General features: G+C 37.6%; 1 protein-coding gene across 9 annotated transcripts; it reads left to right on the forward strand.

Annotated features, from left to right (window-relative positions):
- Window positions 1-5705: 5705 nt before the first annotated feature.
- Window positions 5706-16957, forward strand: LOC132631019 (chromatin modification-related protein eaf-1-like). Of its 9 annotated transcripts, none has more exons than XR_009578803.1 (10): window positions 5759-5942; window positions 6642-6923; window positions 7012-7227; window positions 7315-9895; window positions 9995-10767; window positions 10933-11117; window positions 11194-11354; window positions 11422-11470; window positions 13876-13971; window positions 16661-16957. XR_009578803.1 is itself a non-coding variant. In XM_060346619.1 (7 exons), exons 2-7 carry the CDS (start codon window positions 6717-6719, stop codon window positions 11273-11275), a joined length of 4044 nt encoding a protein of 1347 aa, XP_060202602.1. In that variant the 5' UTR covers window positions 5706-5852; window positions 6642-6716; the 3' UTR covers window positions 11276-11618. The 9 variants fall into 9 exon arrangements, 3 of the variants coding, with proteins under 3 accessions (XP_060202602.1, XP_060202601.1, XP_060202600.1); XR_009578804.1 differs by having other exon boundaries at window positions 13879-13971; XR_009578800.1 differs by having other exon boundaries at window positions 11194-11470.
- The last annotated feature ends 561 nt before the right edge of the window (window positions 16958-17518 follow it).

Here is a 17518-nt window from a genome sequence, read left to right on the forward strand (position 1 = left end):
TATTTATAAGTAATCGTAGCATATGATTGTTGATCAAAATACCTTTGCATTATTTGCCAAGGCTCATTTCTCCATTGGAGATCATCATTTTCTATGAGAATTATTAATTCTCGGCTATCAGTTTGTTCATATGAATCCGTGCCCTCGTGATCATCTTCTGCAAGGGCACTAGAGTATGATGGAGACATATTATCCTTCTGTTTTTGGGATTTTATTAAATCCAAATATTGTTGGTATGTGATTTCTTCCTTAGTATTACTGGAAGATTCTGCAATATTGGCGGCTATTAGCCTTTGGTTGTCCATTTGAGCAAGAACAGTACCGCGACCTGTTCCTTTTGATGTTGTTCCTCTTCCTCCCCGTCCTCTATTAGAGTTGGGGCTAAATTTTGGCCTCATTCTGCAAATAAAATGAACAAGAGTTATGAACTCAAATATTTCCTTGTTAGAAAATCAGGGAGACTATTATCTGTCCGTTTCTTATAATGAATTTCAAAATCAAATGGAGCTAATAGTGCTTGCCATCTTGCAAACATTTGTTTAGAAACATCATGCTTGCAGTCTTTGTTAAACGTAAATTTGGCAGCTTGGCAATCCGTTTTTATTAAAAACTTTTGATTATATAAATCTCCTTGAAATTTAAGTACACATTTTACTATAGCAAGGATTTCCTTAGCCACAGTAGCATAGGTTTTTTGGCTATTATTCCACTTACCAGAATAAAATTGTATTAAATAATCTTGTTTATCATCTGGGGAATACTGTTTCAATATTCCTCCAAAGCCAATATCAGAAGTATCTGTTTCAATAATTTTTTGGCAAGGAAGATTATGAACTTTTTCCTTAATCCGGCGCATTGCTTGAGTATGATCATCAGTCCACGGTTTTGGAATTTTTTTTAATCTATCATATAAAATAGGGCAAAATACATCAAATTACACTTAAACTATACCCAAAATGTCAAGTTCACACTCAAACTATACAGGCGGCCTATTACACACTTGAACATCTAAAAACGAATTTATTACCACCCTACTAGCTGATGTGGCACAAATTATAAAAATAATTAAAAAAGAGGCACGTTAAATTTATTTATTATTTTCTTTTTTAATTAAAAATATTTTTTAATAATCCCCACCCCAACCCTCCCTTTCTTCTTCCTTTCTTCTTCACTGCATAGCCCCACCCGCTCCCCTTCTTCTTCTTCTTCTTCTTCTTCTTCTTCTTCTTCTTCTTCTTCTTCTTCTTCTTCTTCATTTAACATGTTGCCCCCCTCCACCCTCACGCCACCCCCAGCCCCAGCCCCAAACTCCCCTTCTTCTAAATTTGACCACCACCACGTCGCCCCCTCCCCTCTCCACCTTCTTCACCATATATATCACCAACACCAGATTTCAATAGCCACCACCTCCACTGATTTCAATAGGCACCATTAAACCCACCACCACCAAAATCAAAATACCACTACCAATTCCTCTTCTTCACCGTTCACCACCAATTCCTCTTCTTCTAATAATTTGACTTTTTTCTTTCAATTGCACTTCTACTTTTAAAAGTTGTCTTTTCATTTTTGGATTCAATTGCACTTCTACTTTTGCATTATCCTTCCTATAAGATTTGTAGGACAAGAATCTTCATTGTCATCATATGGAAATAGTGTAACAAATCTTGGCCGGAAATTTTTTCCGGCAAGCTTCCATTTTTTCCGATCAATCTTCAATTTATTTTATTTTTCTCTCACTTTAACCTGTTCTTAATATTACATTGTTAAAAATTATCAATAATGATTTGTAAATTCGGTGGTGGATTTGGTTGGCGGGCTGGCGGCAATGGTGGTGGTTTAATGGCAGCAATCTTGAATTTATGGTGATTGTTTGCAATTTCTTATAGTGGCAGTAGTTGTGAAGCGATTTAATGGTTGATTTGGTTGTGGGTGGTGAAATTTGTGGTTAATTTTTTTATTTTGTGGTGGTGCGTTCGATGGTAGGTTCGACGGTGATGATGGATATGGTGGTGGTAAAATTGATTGTGGTGGTAGTGGCAGATATGGTGGTGGCAAATTTGGCAGTGGCGGATATGGTTGTGGTGAAATTGGTGGTGGGGGTGGTGGCGGATATGGTGGTTCTAGTGAAATGGGATGGGGAGATGGTTTAATGATTGAGAAGATGTAATTATGGGAGGATTTTATGGTTAATTAGAAATTAAATAGTGTAAATATAATTAATAATAGAAAATCAAATGAATAAATAAAAGGAAAATAAGATAAAATTAAAATTAAAAGATATCTAACGTGGCGTTGATGTGTCGCTGACGTGGCAGCGAGTGTATCACACCTCCCTTTATGCAACTGATTATATGTGTATTGAGGTGGTATTAAATTCACTTTTTACATGATTAAGGGTGTAATAGGTCGTCCGAATAGTTGGAGTGTGAACTAGATTTTTCAGGTATAGTTTGGGGTGGATTTGATGTAATTTGCCTATAAAATAGATGTATCTCGAGTCTTATCAGTAATAATATCTGGAAATTTAGAAGCAAATTCTATACTTCTATTAATAGGAATAATTTTTCCTTTTTCAATATTATGACCCAAAACTCTCATGTCCAAAAGATGAAAGCTGCGGAAATGAGAATGTTGCGATGGATGTGTGGGCACACCAGGCGAGATAAGATTAGAAATGAAGATATCCGGGATAAGGTTGGAGTAGCATCAGTGGAGGACAAGATGAGGGAAGCGAGGCTGAGATGGTTTGGGCATGTGAGGAGGAGATGCACAAATGCCCCAGTGCGGAGGTGTGAGAGGTTAGCTATGAATGGTTTTAGAAGAGGTAGGGGTAGGCCGAAATAGTATTAGGGAGAGGTGCTGCGATAGGACATGGCGCATGTTCAGCTTACCGAGGACATGACTTTAGATAGGAGGTTTTGGAGGACTCAAATTAGGGTAGAAGGCTAGTAGGTATTCGCTGTTTTCGATCTATAGTCTATTGTCCTTTGTTTCTTGCTACTATATGTTGTTTCTTGTACTTCGATTATCTTATTTATCTGTGGTAGCTACTGCTCCCTTTTTCAGACTGCTCTATTTTGACTTATTCACTTTCTTTAGTTTCATTTGCATTTTGCTTTGAACTGCTTGTGCTTATCTAACCTTTCTCGTTGTGTTTTCTCTTGAGCCGAGGGTCTTTCGGAAACAGCCTCCCTATCTTCCAAGATAGGGGTACGGTCTGCGTACACTTTACCCTCCCCAGATCCCACATTGTGGGATTTCACTGGGTATGTTGTTGTTGTTGTTGTTGTAATATTATGACCCAAAAATCTAACTTTGGTTTGAAAAAGAGACATCTTTGGTTTGGATATAACCAATCCATTTTGTATAATTATTTTCTTGAATAAATCAAGATGTTTAAAATGCATTTCTAGAGTATTTGAAAATACTAAAATATCATTAATAAAACAATGATAAAATTACTATAAGGCATGAAAATATCATTCATGATTTTTTGAAATTCTGAAGGGGCATTTTTAATCCAAATGGCATGACATTCCATTCGAATTGCCCAATAGGGACATTAAAAGCAGTTTTATATTTATCTTCTTCAGCAATTTGAATTTTCCAATATCTCGATTTTAAATCATGTTTGAAAAATATAATAGCATTATGGAGTCGATCCAATAAATCCTTTTTATTAGGGATTGGATATCAAATCCATTTCAAAACCTTATTAAGGGTTTATAATTAATAACCAACCTAGGAACTCCTCGTTCCTGTTCAGCATGTTTATTAACATAAAAAGCTGTACATGACCATGGAGATTTCGAAGATCGTATAAGACCTTTTTGTAAAAGAGAAGAAATCTCATTTTTGCATAATTCTAAATATTCAGAATTCATTTGGCCTGACCTTGCCTTAGTAGGAATATTTTTCTCTGAAAAAGTTTCTTCATATGGAAGAGTAACAATATGCTTTTTCCTTTCCCAAAAAGCATTAGGATGGTCACTACAAATTTGTAAGGAAAATTGGTTTTATAAGAAATTTATTTTTTGCTGTAATTTAGGATTTTGCAAAATTTCTTCAATATTAAGAGTATAGATTTCTTGTTTTAGAAAACTAATTTGTTGATGTTTATTCATCAACCTATCTTTTATTTCATTTATAATTCTGAAAAATGGTTCCGTTATAAATTGGAATTCAATAGTTTTTCCTTCAAAGGTTCCTATAATACCCTTAGTATCCCATTTTTTTTTATAGGAAATATTTTTTTTAAAAAATGGAGTTCCCAAAATAATTTCATTTGAAATGTCTTTTACTAAGACAAAACTCTGTGGTATGCAAACTTTGTCTTGACAAATATAGGCTTTTGGCAATTTAAAAGTAATACCCATTTTCTGCCCATTTCCAGATCTTAAACTATGAGTAGTTTTATGAAAATATTTTGAAGGGATTAATACTTCTTGAATACAATTTAAATTAGCTCCGCTGTCAACAAGAGCAGTAAATTCATTTTTAAAATTGTAGTCAATTAAAAGAGTAACCTTTATGAAATTTTTTTGGGAAGTAATTATTTCCATAGTTGTGAGGAAATTTCCTCCTTGAGTAACTTTGGAACTTTCTCCTTCTATAGATGCTTCTTCCATGATTTGATGAATTAGAGCTTGTATGATGCTTCCTTTGTCCTCAATTTTGGAAATCCTTTCATCTAGGATTTGATTATGGTGTCTGAGGCTAGAAATTTCTTGTCTTAGATTGGAAATTTCTCTTTCCAAATCTTGGACTGTAGCAGGACCAGTTATAACATTTCTCCTTTGTTGAAGAAGTTTTTTTAACTTCTGACATGGTATTTGGACATGTGATTCTTGTATTTGAATGCCAGTTTGAATTTCTGGCTGTTTGGTGATTCATTCACCTTATCAATAATTTGGGACCTAAGCTCTGGATCTTTAATAATTTTTAACAAATCCACAAGGTTATCTATCACTGTTTAAAACATTGATATTTGTATCTTGAAATTGAGAAATGAGATTATAAAACTCATCATCTTCTTTACCCTTACTAGTACAGGGTTGTCCTATTTGACAAGGAAGACATTCATCCTCTGAACTGGTTGAAATAAAGCTTTCATTATCAAGGACTCTAATATCTTCATTTGATGAGGAGCCGCATGATTCATCTGACTCTAAACCTGAATTTTCTGGTTCTAAATTCAATAAAATCTTGTATAATGATTCTTTTAAGTCATCGTCAATGTCAAGATTCTTAATTTTCTCCTTGACTTTACAATTCTTGTAAAAATGACCAACTCTGCCATATTTATAACAAACTTTTGAATTTTTGGATTTAACAAAATCCTTTCTCTTTTTAAAGATATTATGTGAGATACAATAACATAATATATTGTATCTCATATATTAAACTATATGTAATTCCAAATAATATATAATTAAGGTAGTAACATACATTAAGAACATTATTATAAAAAGATATTATGTGAGATACAATAACATAATATATTGTATCTCATATATTAAACTATATAATATATAATAAAAGGTAGCTAAATTCATAGTTTGGATATTCAATATATTGAAGTCACCTATTATGTCCATGTAATAACATTCACTCTCATCATTTAGATAAATCTATTATGAAAAATGTACTTTTTATATATAAATTATTATCGGTTCACGCAATGCTTACACTTTTAACACAAGGACTATAATAAAAAAAGTAATGCTAGCGGTGGTGAAAAAAATATAAAGGGTAATATTTGGAGTGAAAATATCTGCTAGGCTGGGCGTTATGATTTAGGGTTAAACCCACACGTAACGACGTCATTTGTCTGTTCACAAAGAATCGAAGTACATATTTATAATCACCGCTTCACTAGGTTGTGCCATTTGTTTACTTGATTGCTCAATCGGCCCTTGGATAAACCCTAGAATTTTCCGGCAAGGGTTTCCACATTCATTTTGCATTTTCATATTTGGTTTTTGTGTGCAATGTTTAGTGCTTATTGATCTGCCATTTCTTGTTTGGATTGAAATCCTTTGTCGAATCATGCTCCTGCTATTACAGTTTTTCTTTGAGGGAAAAAAAAAAGAATCAGTTTTTTTTAAGTTATGAAATTGATTATTAGGTTATGATAACTTCTATCTCAACTCTGCTAATCTTATTCTGCTTGAATTTACGATTCAATGTCTATTCGTTGTTAACTTTTGCATTTTTTCCCAATTCAAAACCGGTGTTGAGGCTTTTAATTTCTTATAGGGTTGGATGAACTGATTAGTTCTAAATTTTAACAAGCTCAGGGTTTACTGAATAGTTTGCATTTGCATTTCTGGATTTTCCTTCATGCGTGCTTGATTGTTGTATATGTATCCTTTCTTGTTACTGTAAATCTTAACCAAAAACCTTCATTTTATAATGATCACAATCTTGCAATACCTAGTTCAGCTTTAGATTTCTTGTTTTAAACATCATTCTCAATAAGTATTTAGCATATACAAGTGTTAGGGCATGGGAGTTGAGTGCATATGTGTCTTTTTAAGATTTGACTTTTGCGTTAATTCTATTTTGCCTTTATTACCTGAATGTGTATTTCATTCATTGTCGTGTTTCTAATTATAGTTATTTGACGAGCTTTGCAGTAGCAACTTTCTTGTACCAGAAGCATAAATGCGTTGATGTGTTGTGGGAACTGACTTTTTTACTCCTGAGTAGATATGGGTTTTGATATTGAATGCATAATTGACATCCATACCTATCCCGGAGAGTATTTCTGTCCTGTTTGTCGCACACTCGTATTCCCTAATGAAGCCGTCCAATCACAGTGCACTCATCTCTACTGCAAACCTTGTCTGGCCCATGTTGCCAATGGGAGCCGGGCCTGTCCCTATGATGGATACTTGGTGACTGAAGCGGACTCTAAAGTAATTGCACTCTGTACATTGTCTTTTAGATAATTGCTCATGCTTTTGCCTACTCTTGGTATCTTGAATTTGTTGCTTTTCCTCGCAGCCCCTTATTGAGTCAGACAAGACACTTGCTGAAAGCTTAGGCAGAGTTAAAGTGCGTTGTCTCTATCACAGAAGTGGATGCACATGGGAAGGTCCCTTGTCTGATAACACTTCCCATTGTTCTGCCTGTTCCTTTGGCAATTCCCCAGTTATATGCAATAGATGTGGAGTCCAGATTGTGCATCGACAAGTGCATGAGCATGCCTTGAGTTGTCCTGTGAGTGCTTTTCTTACATACATATGTAATCCTCATCTTCCCTTATAATGGAAATGGATGGTTTCTTAGTGTATATCTTCTATCCAGGGTGTATATCCTGCACAGCAGACAGCTAACGGTACTCAAGATAATCCTAGCTCTGGCGCAGCCACCACTGCTGGTGCTGGTGCTGAGTCGAATCAAACTACAGCTCAATCAGGAACTCCAGCATCGCAGACGCCAAACCCTCAAACCTTAACAGCTTCTGTGCCACCTGGACAAGATCCCAATCAGCAAACAAATGGCAGCTCTCAGGCCCTTGCTACAGCTTCAGCTGGTGTGCCTACTTCAGACCAGTGGTATCAGCAACAATATCAACAGTATTATCAGCAATATGCTGGATATGATCCTTATCAACAGCAAACTTATCAACAATACTATCCTTATCAGCAGCAACCCGTCCAACAATATCAGCAACCTCAGATTTACATGCAGCCACCTGCACAAACCCACACCCCGGTCCCAACACAGCCTCAACCCCAGCCCCAGTCGCAACCACTTAATCCCCAATCTCAACCTCAAATGCAAGCCCTACCTAAGGGGCAGACTCAATCACAGGTTCAAGCTCTGGCACAACAGAATCAAAACCAGGTTCAAGTCAACCCACAGCAGCAGCTCCCACCTACTATGCAACTTCATACCCAAATTCCATCACAAATATATCCAACTTCTCGTGCTCAGCCACCTAATCAACCTCCCCCATATCCGCAGCCCTATCCAATGCAGCCTCATTCACAACACCATGTGCAGGTGCCACAGTATCAGCAGCCTCCCGCCCAGGTTCATCTCCCCCCGTCTTCTCAAGGCCAACCGCATCCTCCTGTGCAACCACAACCTCATTCACTACTTCAACCGCAAATAAATGTGCAACATCTTCCACAATCTCATGGCCAATTGCGCCCTCCTCAGGCCAGCCAGCCTGCTCATGCACCGGGTCAGACCCTCCATTCAACAGCCAATACAGTTTCAGGTTTCCATTCCTATCCACAACCCCAGCCCATGCAGCAAGCGCCTGTGGGGATTAACCAGCAAACTCAAATGCGTCCACATCCTACTAGTGGGTCTATGCCTCCGGTTCAAACTCAGGGTCAGGTTACTCAACAACCTCCTTTAGTGCGCCCACCTCAGGGTCTAGTCGCCAATCAGCAACCGGGGCTTGTACCTTCTCAAGGTCAAGCTCCTGCACAGTCTCAACTTTATCCTACTGCTCAACAAGCAGGACACCCAATTCAGCAACATCCTGTTCAGCCTAATCAACAGCCAATGCCTCAACAATACAGTCAACAGCATACATTTCCTGGTCCATTTCTGAGCCAATCACACCAACAAGGTCATTTTACTCACCAGCAGCCATTGCAGTCTCAGTTCCGCCCTCAAGGTCTTCCTAATGCGGTGCCTCAAAATTTGCATGCGTATATTCAGCCACAGCAAAATGTCGCCTTACCACCTCCACCACAACCTCAACAATCTCAAACATATATAGGCAGGCCTGGGATGCAAAATCATGTCCAGGTGATTTGTCAGGCTCATGGTGGATATAATACTGCAGCCCAGGTTAGACCTATCCAGCCTGCTTTAAGCCAGCCACAAATGAATCCAAGTTATGGGAACCGCATAAGCAATGAGCATGAGTCGATTGATCAGAAGAAACGGTCATCCCTAGAAAGTAAAAGTGATGAGTTACCTGACAAAACTGCAGGAAGGCCAGAAGTGGGTGTTTCTTCCCAGGATAATGCTCAAAAGGATCTAAGTTCCCTTGCACAGAGCACCGGCAGTGATATAAATGTTCATAAGGGTGATTCAGATGAGCTTATGGACAAAAGAACTGTTAAGGAAGAGGGAAATGAGTACTCTTTGGAGCCTAAATCTGCTGCCAAATCAGCTGATGCAACAGTTAAGCCAGAGAAAGATGCCTATGATGATGCTCCGAAAGAGCTGGACCAGGCTTTGGCAAATCATGCATCTTCTGATGCCACCGATGGTTCAATGGAGAATCTGAACCCTGGAAGAAATTCACATGACGCTACCGTTGACGCAGGGGGTTTTCAGCAGTATGGCCATGAGATGCCACCACCAAAATATGGACCATCTGGTCAACAAAGGTCTGTTGGTCCTATGATGATACCACCAATGCAACCTTCAGGCCGTTCTTCTCATGCCCAAGGTCCTGGATATCCCCCCAATGCAATGATGCCTTCAGGGGATGTGCCTCAGGCTGGTCAGCCATTTAATTCTCGTGTTCATCATCCACAATTCCTGAAGCAGCCTAGTAGTGCCCCCCTTTGTGCTATCCCCGGTCCAGGGTCTACAGCACCCTTTGCTAGAGGGCATGGTCATTTTCCTCCACCAGGTGATTTCCGAGAGGGGATAACGGGAATGGGAAGAGCACCGTTAAGTGGTCCTGAAATTCATAGTGGAACACAACACTCGGTTAATCCAGCAGAAGCTGAAATGTTTCAAAACCAAAGGGTGAATCGGTTTGATGGAAATCAACCAAACCCATTCCCCCCAGGGTCCTTTGATAAGGTTCCATTTGGCCAACCTAGAGGTATGGAATCAGCTAGGGATACAAGGTTGAAGGCGCCTATGGGGGAGCATTTAAGTCCTTTACCAGTGACTCACGATCAAGGTCAGTTGGAATTTTTTATTCAATTGTTTCCTCAATAATTTATCAAGAAGAATTAATTTCCTAACTAATTTCACTAAATAATGAACTTCGTTGTTGCAGCATCACGGCTTCTTGACAAACCACCTCGCGGATTAGGATACGATTCTGGATCAAAATTTGAGGCCAGTGCTGGGGTTCCGCCTAACAGATTATTGCCTCCATATCATCCTCCTGGCTCGATGCATTTCAAGGGAAGTGGAGAAAGAGAAGCACAGCTTGGTCCGCATGACGATGATAGAAAAAGGGCAGGCTCTGGATTTGGTGCGCAACATATGGATTATTTGTCTGCGAGAAACCCTGATGGGGAGTTCTTTAACATTCCACCACGTGGATTTGCAAGTCACTCGCGTTTTGACGATATTGGTGGCAGAGAGCCCCGTCAATTTATTGAAGGGCCTGGGCCGTTCAATTTACCTTCCAATCAAGCTGGTGGTTTATTCTCTGATGGTAGGTTCCAAACTTTGCCTGGCCATCCACATGGAGGCGAGATTGATGGTCTTGGGGATTTGAGAGGTAGCGAGCATGCTACCTTTGGTCATCCTTACAAACATGTCCGGAGTGGTGATCTGTTTGGAAAAGACGTGCCAAGTCATTTGCATCATGTTGAGCCTTTGGATCCTCAGAAATTACCAAGTCATTTATGTTTTGGTGAACCTGCTGGCTTTGGTCCCTTTGCTGGCCGTCCTTATATGGGGGAGTTGTCTGGGTTTGGAGATATTCCTGGTTTTGGTGAATCAATTGGACGCAACAAACCTGGTATGCCACGGTTTGGGGAGCCTGGCTTCAGGAGCAGGTATCCTGTCCCAGGATTTCTGAATCACGGGCTTTATGCAGTAAGTCATTATGTTATGAACTGTGTAATTATCTTATTCATTTTCCTTCTTTAGTATGTTATTTCTTGGAAATTGAGCTTTATAGCATTGTTATCACGTGATGGTCATTATGTGCATGAAATTAGATATCCTTTTATTAATTTTTTGTTAATTCCAACTTCTCAGGGTGATGTGGACTCCTTTGATAGACTAAGAAAGAGAAAGCCCGTGAGCATGGGATGGTGCCGTATTTGCAAGGTTGATTGTGAAACTGTTGAGGGCCTAGATATGCATTCACAGACAAGAGAGCACCAGGATATGGCTATGGATATGGTCAGGTCTATCAAGGAGCAAAACCGAAAAAAACAGAAGTGAGCGTTCGATAGATTTTGTAACACCGACAAATTCCACAGAACAGATTGTTATTCCTTTGCTACCATTTTGTAGGACTTTTAGCGATCGTGCTTCAGTTGAAGAGAAAGGCAAGACTAGAAAGGCAGTGTTCGAGGGCCGTGGTAGAAAGACTTGAGCTGGGATGGTAAATAGGGAGTGGAAAGACGTGATTGATGGTTGTAACTAAGCCTTCAGTCAAGCGTTTGCATCGCAATGTAGGTGATTAGCTTTACCGTCTTTCTTCTTTTTCTGGGGGTTTTTATCCTAGCTTTGTCATTTCAGGTTGCTGCCCTGTTGTTGGAGATGGTTTGGATTGGAAGTTTCTGTGGCAGTTAAGTTGTTTTGCCCATGGTTTTGAAATTTTCTTTTTTCCCATATTAGGACGATTTATGTCAACTTAGTCCTAGTGGATCTGTAGCTATATTCTGCACTTTCCTTGGTTATGCAACGTAGTTTATGGAAATTTCCTGCTAATTAAACATTGTTATGCGTTAGTTTCAGTTCTTATGCAAGAGTTTCTATAAAATGTATGCTCTGGAATTACCTATCTTCTAGTGCTCGCTCAATGCTTCTGGAAAATAGCAACTAATAGTGGTGCTTCTTCGGACATGGGATAGTGCAGACCTGATCCTTAAATAATAACCATAGAAGTTAATATCAAATCATAGCTTTTTCCGTTATTCCTTTTTTTTTTTTGTTGGTCAACAGAAGAATAGTTTCCACAAAGAGTTGGTATAGAAGTTCTAGTATCCACTTCCTAACCGAAATTTTACAATCTATTTTGAAAAAAGAAAAAAAAAGGAAAGAAGGAAAAACTGTATGTGAAGATCAGTTTTAGCCCTGACAGTTCACAGTTTGCTGTTGCAGCCTCTAAAGTAAGAAGGGGCATACATTGGAATGCCCACTCTTTTTTGTTAACTGAATATCCACTTCCCTTAAGAGGGATTCTTATGGTCAGTTCTATGTTGCAGTGATACATAAAGCAGAGACGCACACACTTATCCAGAAAGAATAAAAAATGCAGAGACACACAAAGACATAGAAAATGTGATCCATGAATATACTATTCCGTTAGCAGCTGGAGATAAAAATACAACCTCCCTTTTTGACATATTGTCAATAGTTTTTAAAAAAAATGTAGAGAACTTCAATCTAGAGTCTAAATTATTGAATACTTGAATGAAACTGGTTCAAATGGAATGAAATCATATTGACGGTCCATATAGCTGAACCCAGCCGGCTTGGGATTGAGGCGTAGTAGTTGGTGAGACACTTTTCATTGCTCTGAGATGCTTTTCCAGTGCTAACATTGAAGTTCACTAAGTACTTTTTATTGTTTTTGTATGCTGTCTGTTCCATGTATACTTTTTGATTGGACGAAGAGTAGATAAGAATGACAGCTATGGGATTTGAACCTGTTACGGGTCTATGAGCTGTAGAATAATGTGCCATAGCAACCATTAGATTGGTATATCGGTACAACCGTACAAGAAGTAATGTGAAAAGTTATAATTGGTGGCTGTCTGTTAACAGACTGTCATTGGATTGCCGTTTTTCTTGATTGATGGAGGGGACCTTGTATGCAAGATCTTTATGCGGTTTCTTCCTTTTCTCTTATGTTATGTTTGTAGACTTTGAAGTTGTTCTGAATTAAATCTTTCATAGAACCATTTAGATAAAAGATTATGTTTAACTTAAAAATTAACTGCACCATCGACAGCCCTTGAGCTGGCAGGTTATTTTTTCTGTGCATATTTCAGTTTTGGGCTACGACCCAGGGGCAGTTGGGGTTCAGACTCGAGGGCAAATGTTGTACTGGATTCTCTATGTTCTTCAGGGCATTAGATAACAGGGTGCTCAAGTTGTAACGTAACTTAGAATGTTCTAATGATGATTTAATTGCCAACCAAAAAAAGACTATGAAAAGACACATTTATGCTCTAAGATTAAAATCCCCTAAGTTAGATGACATTAAAATGAGGTTTTGGTAGAAGGGAATCAGTTTTCAGTGAAGATAATTAAAGCTTGTTCTTCATAATACATCATCTTTTGAAGAATGAAATGCTTATCGCATAACATCTGAGTTGGGGTTGTGAGAAGCTTCTCTTGGCAATCGTCTTCTGCCACACAACACTGTTTTTAAAAAAATTATTTTTCTATTTTGTGTAGGGCCCTTTTTGTTGCGCATCTCTTTCAACTTCCCATCAGTTTTTTGTGTTGTGATGTCCTCTCATGCCTTTGAGGATACATCCTCGTTTTGATGATGCTTAACCCGATAATCTTGAATTTCCTGGCTTCTTCTGGCGTTCTTTTAAGCTAGTTTGCCTATTGCACAAGCTTATTCACTAACCTAGGTTGCTAATGTTTCGATCTCTCCTTTCTTAGGACTGATTAACTGACAGATGTAGTTTAGTGGTAAGGAAATAATAACCATGCCATACAATTGAGATGCTTAGTTTTGTGATGTGAACAAATATTAATAGCTATAGTATGAAATTCAGTTAGTGTGACTGTATTGGAGTCTCCCTAGTTTATAATTCCTCTTTTTGGGTCTCTCTCTTCTACAAGGTTCTCTGTTTACTTCTTTGCAAGTTAAGGCACTGCTCTGCTGTTTCATTGGTTTATTTAGTTGTTGCAAATGTACGAGATAATGTCTTATTATTTTCAAAAGCTTATCTTGCTGTCTGGGGCTACATTTTGAAGTTAATTTTCTTCTGGTTGAAATTTCTACAATAGAAGATCTTTTCGATTCGACCTGTCTTTTTCCGGCGAGGCAAAAGAGATAAAAGGCTGACTCTTCAGCAGACTGGTTTACTCGCAGTATTATGGGTGGTAAGGATATGTTTGATGTACAAAACATGTTTATTAGCATATATGGTGTTTGTGTTGGTTGATTGGTAATCTGCTAGACTATATTCTTTTCTTTAGCCTCCTTTACCGTTCTTAGACTTCTGGTTAGGGCATTGCGTTTGAAGTTGAGGAATTATATGGATGTTTTGGTTGTGCTCTACTTTTGGAGTTTAGATTTTTTGATAGTTGGGAGATTAGCTACTAAACTCGAGTGCCTTAGAGTTTTGTCTCATGCAGTACGCATGTGGGGGCTTCTATGTGGAAGCTGACATTTCACAGTATACATACTAAGAGGGTGAGAGGTTTAGAGATAAAGAGAAATGTAAAAATAAATTGAACTGTGATTCAGTGATTACCCTATTATGATTAGTGTAGATTTGTTGTTTGAGAATGTTGGTTATTGCTTAGTAATAGTGTTTAGATGCTCTTAGGAGGCTGACATAATTCCATTAGTCGTGAATTCAGTAACTGTGCCCCCTTTGGTGCAGCATTTGTCTTTACCAATAGCGATAAATGATTGTAAGAGAGTTTCTTGACTGGTTTCTAACATCTAGTATAACTCATTCTTATTGATCAACATTGTAAACATAGATTGATAGTTTAAGTAATAATCTGAAGCAACATGATTGATCTTCATGAAAACCCACTCGTGTGGCACGAGGAATTTTTGAGCTTTTGCTACGGCTAGTAGGCTGTTACTTTCTAGAGGCTGCAGGTTTGTGAGGCTTATGGTATAATGTGTTTGATTCCAACATCTATGATACTGCTAAAGTATCAAGCTTGTCAATTAGCCATTAGCTACTCTTTTCTTTAGGTTTAATTTCCACTCTGTACAGCCAATTGTTACTGCAATCTCTAGTTCTTGCCCTTGTTCATTATCGTTGTGGAACATTTTAAATGATATAATCGGCTACTTATTCTCATGCAGAAGGTTGCAACATTATAGTAGTTAAATTTTAACTTAAAAATATTTAAAGAAAAGGGAATACTAGGAACACATCTTAGGTTATGAAGGTAGGATTTAGTTGGTTCCTCCATGAAAATTTGTGGTCCAGGATAGACCTCAAAGCCGTAAAGATGCTTGTGCGATGAAATGAAGTAGACATGTACTTAGTTTGGTCTTATGGGTTTCTGTTTCACTGCAAGTATATGATTGTAGAAAATATATGAAATCCATCTTTCCTTGGTCACACGATAAATTTTACTTGGAACTGAAGAGATGCTTAAATATATGCTCCCATATTTTTTTAGGCTCCCATTTGATTATCCTTTTTTTAAAGGTAAATTGAAAATTGATCACCTGATATCAGTATCTTTTGATCATAAAAATTCAAATTCCATAGTTCGTGATATAACTGCAATAACTAATTTCCGTTGAAAATAAATTGTAAAATTCTACTGGGGGTTGCAAATATGGATTGTTCAGATTTCAGCCCATTTAAGTGCATATGTTTTTCTCTTTCAAAATCATTGGTGGGTTGTAACAGTTGAGCAAAAACGAATCAAAAGTTAACACTCATACTTCATGGAGATCGAAGGGTTAGATATTAATGGGTGGGTTACAAAAATGGGTTGATCCTTCTCATTTAGGTGCAGTAGGAAAATGGGTTGACTTAAAAAAAAGTCACCTTCGCCTTTCAATATATTTTTCATTTTTGAAATATCCTAGCTTTTGCGATGTTCTTATTGTTTGGTTAAGCTTGTTATAAAGAAATGTTCGAGAACACTATGAATGTCCTAAACGGCTCAATTTAAAAATGGGAACTATATTTGTATTAGTACTAGATGGTGGTTGACGGGCCCAATAACACTACTTACTTGTATGTGCGAAATCGTTTTTTTATACAGTTTTAAAAGTTAAGGTTGCTTATGACCGGTGTGAATGTAGTTTTAAGCTTCTTATTTCAAAAGGCCGGTGAAGCATATTGTTTAATTTGTGTGAACATATATATATATATATATATATATATATATATATATGTGCACGGGCCCAATGTTGTATTTTATGTATTTTTTTCTCAAGTTTTTCCAATAGCTGTAGAAAACAAAAATTAGCCGCTTGGATTTTTTGTTCAATAAATATTTGTAAATTCTATTCTTCAACTGGCCAACTTGTAATGCCTCTGAGTTGGTCCTTCAGTTAAATCTCGCAATCTCTTTTGTATTCCTTTCTTTGTGTTCTGAGCTCTCAGAGCAATAATCCAATTATAAAAACTGGTAATGTGTTTAAGTGTTTTTTTCTTTTTTCTAATCAGTGGGTTAAATGGACGTGCATGTTTTTTCCCCCTTATTCTTCTTTCTTGTTGCCCTGCCCCATTTTCTACAATCAGTTTTTATTCCTTACCCCAAAAGGATCAAACAAATAATTGGCTTGAAGGACAAGGAGACGATAGTGACTGGTTTAATGAATAGACAAATTAAACGTGTTGTCGTGAAGGAGAACATGTCCAAAGTAGTAAGCTCAGCAACAACAAATCAAGAACAGGAATGATCAACCAGGCAATTCATGCCTGGATTGAACCTTTGTACACAAATTTACACAGTTCAACTCAAACCTAATAGTTAACTTAAATAAAAGGGTGTTTGATCTTAAAGACACATCTTTATGAACAATTTTAAACTTTTTTCTATTTTCTTATCATTTTTTCTTTCTGTAACATTTTTTTTTCAGGTTCAATCATGGGTAAGAGACCCGGCTGCTGAAGTCATACCTTTGGCACCCAAGACATAATAGGTACACAATAGTTTTGTTTTGCTACTCTGCAGCTTCACAGGAGAGGACACAAGTTGACGTCACAGATTCTTCAGTGAAAACTGGCCAGCTACAATACACTGGAAAAGGTCAAACTATTTCAACAGGCAAAATAACTACCACTTGTATTTATAAGCTCAGGCACACATAACTACTACTTGTTTTTATAAGTACAAACACACTATTCACAGTTATTTACACAAAAAATTTGAAAGACTTTGCTGAGCCAGACGATTATTGAAAGTTCTTTCTAAGCAATGCTATTATGTAGTTAGTGGTCTAGCAAAATGCAGTTGTACATGCCGCATGATTCTTACAGAAAAATACACTCGTACATACCACACGTCTGACTGAGCTGCCCCGAACTCAAATTCCCTCGCGCACTATTGTACGAATAAAATTTTATTTGTTAGATAGTAAAGAGATTCAAAAGTATGCTTTGAGAAATACTATCTCCAATGCTTAATTTGATTTGTAACCTTCAGTGGAAAGAAGAAGAATATACAACACGATATAATAAAAATTACTGAAAATTATGGCAAGAATGGATTAGGGGGTAAGTATTGTTGTACTTGATTAAAGAGGATCACAGTTGAACAACTGGATACACAACTTTCACGTGAGATCCAGTGAAGTTTTTGAGTTTTGTCGACCTACAGGACAAGTTCAGTTTGTTGGAGTATTTTCGCAAGCATTCAGGTAAAACAAAGCACCAACAAAGAGAATGAAAAACACGAGAGCACGGAAAAGGAAAAGAGAAACCAAACATGCGTATAA

The sequence above is a fragment of the Lycium barbarum genome, chromosome 3 (assembly GCF_019175385.1).
Source record: "Lycium barbarum isolate Lr01 chromosome 3, ASM1917538v2, whole genome shotgun sequence".
NCBI lineage: Eukaryota > Viridiplantae > Streptophyta > Magnoliopsida > Solanales > Solanaceae > Lycium > Lycium barbarum.

Excerpts from the sequence above, each read along its gene's own strand:
- LOC132631019 (XM_060346619.1), top strand. The coding sequence starts at position 6,717 with ATGGGTTTTGATATTGAATGCATAATTGACATCCATACCTATCCCGGA. Across the intron at positions 7,228-7,314 it reads AGCATGCCTTGAGTTGTCCT|GGTGTATATCCTGCACAGCA; the intron begins GTGAGTGCTTTT and ends TCTTCTATCCAG. Across the intron at positions 11,118-11,193 it reads CAAAACCGAAAAAAACAGAA|GACTTTTAGCGATCGTGCTT; the intron begins GTGAGCGTTCGA and ends ACCATTTTGTAG.